Source organism: Nansenia antarctica (assembly GCF_963989245.1).
Source record: "Nansenia antarctica genome assembly, chromosome: 8".
NCBI classification, from domain to species: Eukaryota; Metazoa; Chordata; class Actinopteri; order Argentiniformes; family Microstomatidae; genus Nansenia; species Nansenia antarctica.
In genome coordinates, this window is record NC_137678.1 from 23739424 (window position 1) to 23749955 (window position 10532).

Below are 10532 nucleotides of genomic sequence, written 5' to 3' on the forward strand. Positions count from 1 at the left end.
CACTTTCTGTTGGAATTACAGTTGAAACCCTGGCTTTTTTTCTAACATTTGAAAGTTCACCACAACCAGCAATTAAAAATCAATAAAAAATGAAAAACAAGAGACAAGTTTGATCAGTTGGTGTATCGATTTATTCCCCAATCAATGACTCTACAAATGTATCAGGCATCGATGATTGCATGCCTCACCGTCTCTCTAAGGCGATAACAAAGGACACTTGGAAAAAATGAACAAAATCTATACATGTGACGTCCACGTGGCACACACACTGCCATGTTGAGAACAGACAGGCCAGTCACATACACGGTGCACACACCACCTGAGAGGGTCTTAAGTGCTCGGGAGACATCTATTCCAGGAGTGGGCTTTGGGTCCATTTGCACTGAGGACTTATTTAAAAAATGGGGGGAAAATTGGGAGGACTTGTACTATAAGGATCATATTGGGGGTACAGACCTTACTTCTACAATAAATAGTTACAGAGCAAAATGCCTGAACAGTGAACACACGAACTCTGAATTATATCAAACATCCACACAGGATATCAGGTTTGGGTGTAGAGGGGGGGGGGGCAGGGTAACGTCTAGTCATTTACACCTTCAAACTCAGTTCTAACCTCTTCATCTCTACGGTCCTCAAGGTGTAGAGGTGTAAAGTGACTGTTACTTTGACCCAGGGTTTAGTAGCTACAGTATTCCCCCCCCCGTTAACTCAGTCAACATGGATGGCTGCCTTTGACCGCAAACAAGATGAGAAGCAACATTTCTGCACACGTATAACCACACGGCTTGCTATTATTCAACTCGTCATGTTATTTCTTTGAGAAAAAATCTGACATAGCAAGTATATAAAACATTCAGACTGAACATAGTCCAATTCAAACTGGGATGAATCTCTCCCCTGGGCGACCCAGAACTAAATCAAAAACAGTATGAATGAAACATTAGAATTAAAATATCTAACCTGCTTCTCTCTCTCTCTCTCATCTTAAATAAAAACAATAGCAGCAGTATTCAAACCCGACGGAATGTTACTGAGTCCAGAATAGTGAAACTATTTTCTAACGTCTTGTTTCACATATGTGACACAAACATCAACAAGGTTTAGGTTTTTCACACATGTGACACAAACATCAACAAGGTTTATGGTTTTTTTCCCCCCCACCGTAACAAGTTAGTCTGAATTTATGAACCATTCACAATATTACCGTGAAGGAGCGAGACAGTGGAACCCATTTCACAGTATGAAAACCGATTTGTTTGTCATTTAAAAAAAATAAAGAAAAAAAGTGACCTGTACATCCATGCAGTTAAAACATGGACTTTATCTGTGTGTGTGTGTGTGTGTGTGTGTGTGTGTGTGTGTATGTGTGATGAGAAAAAAACCGCCATGAGTTCACCATGTGACCATGAGGCTGGGCAGGTCCAGGCCAAGCCTGTATCATCAGGAGACACAGGGAGTCGGGCGGGACAGGACAGGGAGGGACGGGACAGGGAGGGACAGGACAGGGAGGGCTAGGACAGGGAGGGCTAGGACAGGGAGACAGGGAGCCTGGAAGGATAGGACAGGGACACAGGGAGGGGTCTAAGATGGGGGTATATGGGGGGGGGGGGGATTGGTTAAAATATCATGGCCTGGACTGGGCTGTGGTGGGTCTTCAGAAGTCTGAGCAGGGTGAGAGGGTGGAGGGAGGGAGGGAGGGAGGGAGGGGCAGAGGGAACTTTAACCCTTGTTCTCCTGGAGGATGCTGAGAAGCTGGTCGGCGTCCTCGGTGGTTTTGACCCGGATGAGCATGGGGACGGGGCTGGTGGGGTTCTTGTCGTCCATGGGCGGGTTGGGCACGCACACCACCATCACGTTGTTCTTGCCCATCCGGGAGCAGGGCATGGAGGTCTGCACCATGATGTTCAGCAGGATGTTTCCTGATGGGAACCACAGAGAAAAGGTCGTTGTTAAAATAATAATAATACATTAGACTTATATAGCGCTTTTCTAGACACTCAGACGCTTTACAAACTGAAAAGATCGAATAGTAAAATAAAAAGAAACAAAAAAAATGAATAAAAGAAAGTATAGGAGTCTAATTCATTTTTAGATTACTAAATCTAAATCTAAGTCTTTGTAGGACAATCTACTCTGTATACTGCTACTATATCTAGATTTAGCATTAGATTTAAGCATTCTCTCTCTCCCTCCCTCTCCCATACACACCAGTTGGAGCCGAGCGACAACTAGATGTGAAGACATCTGTCAGAAACCGAGCAACGTTGTGGAGGAATGAGACTGCAAATATTGTGTGCGGTAGTACCGCTTTACGGCCACTAGGGGGACAGGGAGAGTGTTTTGTAACACCCTCACGTAAAGCACAGCAGCAGCCAGAGGACAAGGACGAGTTAAGGATCGATCAGGAGGGTTCTCCAACGCAGCTTTAGAGACTTCCAAACCCAGGCAACAGAGATGATGTGTAGGGCGATGTGAACAGGCAGGTAAACATTCATTTTTAGAAGCCCTGAAACCCCTGGAGAAGAAAGCAGTTTGCTGTCGAAACGTTTTGTCAGTAAATTATTGCGTCGGAGTAAAAGTTTGGCAGCTTCTAACATGACCTTAATCCTTCAGTGAGTATTATGGTCACTCTTTGCCAAAACCATTGTTTAAGCTGCTCTAACAGGCTTACGGCAATGTTACAGTGTGTACACGTTAGATTTGGATGACTATTGACAATACAGATCTAAAACACTGTCAGTCACCAGCTTAGGCTTTAAAAATGTGGTGGTCTAGTGGATAGTGAGCTGGACTACACAGGTTGTGAGTTCAAATCCCGCCTGAAACACCATCACTAGTGTGCCCTTGAGTAAGGCACTGAGCCCTCAGTTACTCCAGGGGGAATGTCCCTGTAATTAGTCAATCGTAATTGTAAATCGCTTTGGATTAAAAGCGTCAAAAATCTAATCTAAAAAATAAAAATAAATACATGTTGTAAATAAAATAAAATTTAAGCAAATTGTTCTGAGTGGGGCAGTGCCACTCATACTTTTCCTTTTATTGACAGATACAGTAGAGATTTTGACAGGAAGGATGGGTGAGAGAGAGAGAGAGGAGGGATGACATGTCAGGCAGGATATGTCCGCAGCCAGAATCGAACCGGGAACCCTGCGGTTACGTGGTCGACGATTAACCCGCTAAGCCCCCCCTAAATGTTGTAGATCAGCGTACCCAGGTTGGTGTCAGCGCGCACCAGCAGCTGTGTCTTCCCCTCTGCTGTGGTCTTCAGGTGCAGCGTGCCCACCCCCTTCTCCTTGAACTCACTCTCCTTTTTGTAGAACAGTTTGCACCTGGGAGAGAGAGAACAAATCTCAAAATCAGATGTCATTTTGAGATCAGTGTGAGCAGCACCATCAGTCCATCTGCCGACCGACACTGATTTCTGAATTCAGTACAAACATCAAATGTCATCACAATCAATCCTCCACACTGATGTTAAACGGACTAAAGACCTTATCGTTACAGTAGAATTTTCTTCCATTCATCTAATTAATTGCACATCAAAAATGTGGCAAAGCCATCTCTAATAATACATTCTAAATTCTACTATTTTAAATACAAATATTGAACCTTGTTTTTGAGAAAGCAACACAAACAGTGTAATAAAGGAGTAAATATTTACTGTGTGTTTAATTATTTGTTCTGACATCATTATGAACATTAAAAGTCAAATATTTATAAGACAGATGTTGATAAGATATTTATAGATAAGATGTTATTTAAAAGATAAATATTATAGATTGAATGTGTAAGATTTAGGAAACTTTTCAAGTCATCAATCATAACGGGACCATAAGCCAACACACTATCAAACCCAGAGTGACTGGACCATACACACTATCAAACCCAGACTGACTTTTTGGAATAGAAGGCGTCCTGCTCCTTGATCTCCTTGACCTCAGGTTTGGGAGGCTCCTCTGACTCCTCCTCCCCGTTCTCAGCTGCAGAGGAAGAGGCACGGTGATGTTAATATCACTACTGAACATACATCACTACATAATATCACTACTGAACATACATCACTACATAATATCACTACTGAACATACATCACTACATAATATCACTACTGAACATACATCACTACATAATATCACTACTGAACATACATCACTACATAAATAATATCACTACTGAACATACATCACTACATAAATAATATCACTACTGAACATACATCACTACATAATATCACTACTGAACATACATCACTACATAATATCACTACTGAACATACATCACTACATAATATCACTACTGAACATACATCACTATATAATATCACTACTGAACACATCACTACATAATATCACTACTGAACATACATCACTACATAATATCACTACTGAACATACATCACTACATAATATCACTACTGAACATACATCACTACATAAATAATATCACTACTGAACATACATCACTACATAATATCACTACTGAACACATCACTACATAATATCACTACTGAACATACATCACTACATAAATAATATCACTACTGAACATACATCACTACATAAATAATATCACTACTGAACATACATCACTACATAATATCACTACTGAACATACATCACTACATAATATCACTACTGAACATACATCACTACATAATATCACTACTGAACATACATCACTATATAATATCACTACTGAACACATCACTACATAATATCACTACTGAACATACATCACTACATAATATCACTACTGAACATACATCACTACATAAATAATATCACTACTGAACATACATCACTACATAATATCACTACTGAACACATCACTACATAATATCACTACTGAACATACATCACTACATAATATCACTACTGAACACATCACTACATAATATCACTACTGAACACATCACTACATAATATCACTACTGAACACATCACTACATAATATCACTACTGAACATACATCACTACATAATATCACTACTGAACATACATCACTACATAATATCACTACTGAACATACATCACTACATAATATCACTACTGAAGATACATCACTACATAATATCACTACTGAACATACATCACTACATAATATCACTACTGAACATACATCACTACATAATATCACTACTGAACATACATCACTACATAATATCACTACTGAACATACATCACTACATAATATCACTACTGAACATACATCACTACATAATATCACTACTGAACACATCACTACATAATATCACTACTGAACATACATCACTACATAGCCTAATATAATACATACATATTACGTACGTATGACCCTGCAATAGCCTTTCACAAACTGGCATTCTGAGCAAGTTTACCATGTCAATAAATGTTTTATATATTATTGTTTTTTTATATAACTACATTTTGTAAAGCTTTCATTCGTGTCCATATCTCAGTGCGTCCCGTCCTTGGTGGGTAATGATTCTGGACCATGGATCCAGGTCATAGGTTCTGTTTCAGCTGATTTACTTCCAGACATATTTCGGCTGATGTTTCACACCAGTTATTTTAGCCAGTTAATCTTTTACTGTTTACTGCCTAACTTTCCTCAAAGCACGATACTTATTTATTCTATTTTAATTTCAAGCAAATCCTTCAGATTAACCTACATAATCCTCTGTATCTTTGCTATTTCTTATTGTTACAAAAATTCCACTGCATACAGGTGTAATCACACACAGCGTTCATTAGTGCAATTCATTATCTTCAAACATATCACTAACAACATTAGCTAATTGGCAATATGCAGACTACCATTGTATTCATTTTGCTCAGCAGTTATATACTAAGCTCAGTTATTGCGTACATTACTTAATTTGAATATGAGCAAATGTTTCATATTAACAGTAGAATTGATAGGCATAATTAACTAACTGACATTGCAATTGTCTGTTATGATTATTTTTGTACATGTATTCCTAAATCTAGTACAAATACAAAATCTGTGAACTGACTTAGGTACTGCCTTCACATTTCTGAACAAGTCAAGATGTTTAACCTACAGTTCTGTAGCTGAAGTTAGTTGAAATGACTACTGGTATACCATGCCAAAATGAAAATAACATTTACACAGCAAACAGCAAACATGAATTAAGTGATGTACTGTGTTTGTGGGGACATTAGAAAGGTGCTGATATAACAACGTATGGTAGAGAGTTCACTTCAAACTGCCCTAAACTCAACACATTAACCCCCCCTGCCCCATACCTGTAGTCTAAACTGAACACATGAACCCCCCCCTGCCCCGTAGCGTACCTGTAGTCTTGGCGGCAGCCTTGGTTTTCGCCCCGCTGAAGGAGAAGCTGGCGGAGGCGGGTGAGGCGGCGGAGCCCGGCGTCCCGAACAGAGAGGAGGCTGTGGAGGAGAAGGAGAAGCTGGGGGTGGGCACGCCCCCGGACCCCAGGGAGCCCAGCACCGCACTGTCCACCTTTTGGCCGAAGCTAAAGGATATGCCGGCGGGGACCGGAGTCTTCTCCGGGGCTGCGGCGCTGTCCTTGCCAAACGAGAACAAAGACGGGGGGGTGACGGCTGGCGTCGGTACTGTCGCCGTGACTACCGAGCCGCTGCCACCGCTACCGCTGGAGAACTGGGCTGCGACGCCGGTCGGCTGGAGCCCCCCTGCCCCCCCCTGCTTCTTCTCCCCCGGCGCCTTGCTCTTCTCCGAGCCGCCTCCTGCTGCTGCTGCAGAAGAGGCGCTGGCCCCCGCCCCCCCGGCCCCCCCACCTCCGGCCGAGGCTGAGCCTCCGTACTTCTTCTCGATGCTGGCCAGGTGCTGCTCATAGTCCCTGAAGATGGGGTTGAGGTCACACAGGGGGTTGCCGTTGACGTGCTTGGTGATCCAGTCCCGCACGGAGCAGTTGAGCGCCGTCAGCTGCCGGCTGTACTCCTTGTTGCCGCTGCTGCTGCTGCTGCTGGTGGTGGTGGTGGTGCTCTGAGCCAGGCTGGGGGCGGAGCCATTGGTCTGCTTGGCTGTGATGTCATCGGCAGATGCAGCGGCGGTGGTGGAGGCTGGACCGCTGAATGTTAATGAACCTAAGAGATGGAGAGAGAGGAAGGGGAGGGGGGGGGTGAGAGAGAGAGGGAGTTTGACTCCTGCTGCACAGAGAGAGAAGCAGAAATACCTCAGAGGTAGCCTGGCTTGTGTTTAATAGTAGGGAAGGGGGAGAAGGGGGAGGAGGGCTGTGTGCCTATGCGGCTGTGACAGCACCCCTCCCCCACGGGTCCTCCTCGGCTGACTGGAGCACTGCAGCTCTGTCATTCTGCCCTCAAGCACCGTGCAGTGAAAGAGACGGGAGGCCACATCGGGTGCACACACACACACACACACACACACACACACACACACACACACACACACACACACACACACACACTAATGCCAGATCCCCCCCCCACCCCCCCGCTTCCCCACCCCAGCCTTCAACAATGGAAGATTTTCAACTCAATTACATATTAACAGTGGACCACCACTGGTAGCTGACATAAAATGAACATTCATTTTCAAAGGAGTGCGAGAGCCTATATCCTCCATAAGGGTGGCTTAGAGTGAACTGAGCCTCTATCCTCCATAAGGGTGGCTCAGAGTGAACTGTGTGGGATAATAAACTAGAGCCTATATCCTCCATAAGGGTGGCTCAGAGTGAACTGAGTGGGATAATAAACTAGAGAGCCTATATCCTCCATGAGGGTGGCTTAGAGTGAACTGAGTGGGATAATAAACCAGGTGGCATTCTGCCTCCCACATCTGTAGGAAATCCCATCACTTCATGGTTTCCAACACCATGAAGGAAACCAACATGTTAGTGAATCCTGGTGAGGAGGGGGGGAGTTCTGGGAAAGACCATTACTATTAGGAATGCACAGACATTTCAGGAACCGAACGTATTTGGCAGAAAATAGCACAAAAAGCACATTCGGTGTTCGTCTGAATGTGGGGAAAGACCGAATGTTTACCGAACAGACAACAAGACGTTTATGACGTGATCAAACAGTGCAAGCAACCCATGCTGTTCTGTGAATGACATGAGCATTGACGGACGACTGCCTACTAACTAGTGCCTACTGCCAAGTCATATTACAGCAAACATGTCGGCAGTTTGGCATCTGTTCTCTGAACGACAACGAGCATCTGTTTTTGTGACTTCTAAGCTAAGCGATCACTAGAAACTGATGGGATCACAGTAGCCTATTTTACATCTTTCATGAAATGAGGAAATATTGCGTAACATTAAGTATATACAATTTCAAACACGTGATAATGATGGTGTTTGGTCATCATTATCATTTTACATTACCAAACATAGGCCTACAAGCATGAATAAAAAGCTATATTTATTTAATTTAAGCAATGGTAGAAAAAATGGCAATAAATAAATAAATTGCCCGTACGCACTTGTTTCCTTAGTTTGAGTGCATCCCTAATTACGATATACAGGCCTTTCTTTACTTAGATCTATTGTTTTTAATGTGCCAAAATGCCTAGAACCCTTTTCCTACTGCTTGGGATCCTCCTGAGACATCTACTACTCCCCTGTACTGTTTCCCCAGTGTCATAATGGAAGAAAAAAAAAAGATCTTCCTGCTTCTAGCACGACGACTGCCAATGGCCCCAGGCCTGAGCATAGATTACTTTTTCCTGCTATGACTGGTGGATAGATGAATCACTTGCATAGTCAAACGTATTTGTTCTAAGTTGCTTTGGATAAAGGCGTCTGCTAGATGCTAAAAATGTAAATGTAAAATGCAATAATTTACCCATGAACCCCAATAAAAGTGTTACCATGCAGTTTACGACTCTCTGATGAGTGAAGCCTAAACTCTCCCTTACCTGGGGTGGTGGTGGCTGTAGCAGGGCTGGCAAAGCCACCAAAGGCAGGAGCGCCACTGTTTCCATTGGTCAGACCAGTAAGGCCTTTGAAACCGGTGCCGTTCCCAAACCCAGAAAAGGCTGTGACTCCACCTCCGGCAGACGGCATTGTCAGGGCCAGAGAGAACCCTTTAAAGACTTTAAAAGCTCCTGCGCTGTCACCCTGGGGGCAAAGACAGGAAACTCATGGATTATTCAAGGTTGAACGAGATGATGTACAAGACAAAGGCATGTCAGAGTGTTGGCATGGAAGCATCGTCTGAATGAACTTGAGGTAACCCTGCCCTGCCTAGCGGCATGCACAGGGTTCCCACTACTTCTGAAACATCAAATTCAAGCACCTTTCAAGGACTTTCAAGACTCAATTCCCTCAAATCCCTCAAGGACCCAACACGGCATAGTTTGAGACAGATCTAGATGAGAATTTATATAATAAGAACTATCCGCTCACAGACAATAATTAAAAAGAGAGGCTTGAATGTGTGAACACTAGATGGTCTCTTGCCTTCTCTACCACAGCACAGCAAAACAAAACAATATACCGGTATTGTGAAATATGTGTCAAGTTAAGCAATACAGAGAAAAGGAGCTAAGTAAAACATTTTTGAATATATATATTTTTAGAGAGAGAGAGAAAGAGAGGGGGAATTCAAGCACTTTCAATGACCCGTCTATTTTCAAAAACTTTTAAGACCTTGATTTCTTTTTGTCAAATTCACAAACTTTCAAGGATTTCAAGGCCCCGTGGGAACCCTGCATGCATGTGTGATCGTTTCAGGGACATTACCTCTGCGCCGGGATTTCGACGTTTGGCCTTCTTGATTGGCCTGCTTTTCATCACATCGTCACTTGCGATTGAAAACATCCCTGCCTGAAGTACGCAGTGTAAAAAAAACAAAAGGAAATTACACTTCATGATCTTGACTTGATCCTCCATATATTTTCTGAATGTTGCCATGAAAACTGTTTGTCACACATGCATGTATGTTAGTATTCATTGTTATCTGCTGTGATGCTCAAACTTGGCGTCTGCATGACACCAGGGGAGGCTGGTGGAGCCAGCAATCAGAGGACATAGCTCATTGCAATGCATGGAATGAGGAATTCAAAGATGTGTCTGAGGCCGTTCCATGCATTGCAATGAGCCACATCCTTAAATGTCTACCTCCACTGCACCATATATCAAAAAGAGACCAGTGCCAATTAACCACGCCTGTCTTGAGAACGTGTGAGCAATAATGCAACCACACATCTCACAGCAGGGGGGCTCTGGAACTGTAGCAGAAGTCATCTTGCAACCCACCTCCTCCCCTTCATCTTCCTGATCCCAGTTCCTGTCAGTCAGCTCCTTGTCAGCGATCCTCTTTGCCATCACAACTCTTTGCTCTCTGGGAAAACAGCAGCACAAAAGCATTGTTTACAAGTCAACACTCATCATCGACAGTAAACAGTCGGTTTAATCTCTGATCAATTCATTCAACCGGTGTCCAATCTGACAACACTGGCCATGTCAATAGAACGGCGGGTTGTTTCCTGGCCTGTAAAAAGTAAAAGAAGTAAAGTTCGGAATTCGCACCAAGTGCGAACTCGAGTGGTCTCGAGGAATGTATGACGTGTGGACAA

The 10532-nt window shown here is 43.2% G+C and overlaps 1 protein-coding gene across 1 annotated transcript; it reads right to left on the bottom strand.

Moving 5' to 3' along the window:
• Positions 1-1722: 1722 nt before the first annotated feature.
• On the bottom strand, positions 1723-10281 carry LOC308164041 (nuclear pore complex protein Nup50-like; the record flags this gene model as incomplete). Its single annotated transcript, XM_080538203.1, has 7 exons — positions 1723-1922; positions 3214-3332; positions 3899-3983; positions 6299-7075; positions 8871-9072; positions 9697-9780; positions 10213-10281. 7 exons carry the CDS (start codon positions 10279-10281, stop codon positions 1723-1725), a joined length of 1536 nt encoding a protein of 511 aa, XP_080394329.1.
• Between the last annotated feature and the right edge of the window lie 251 nt (positions 10282-10532).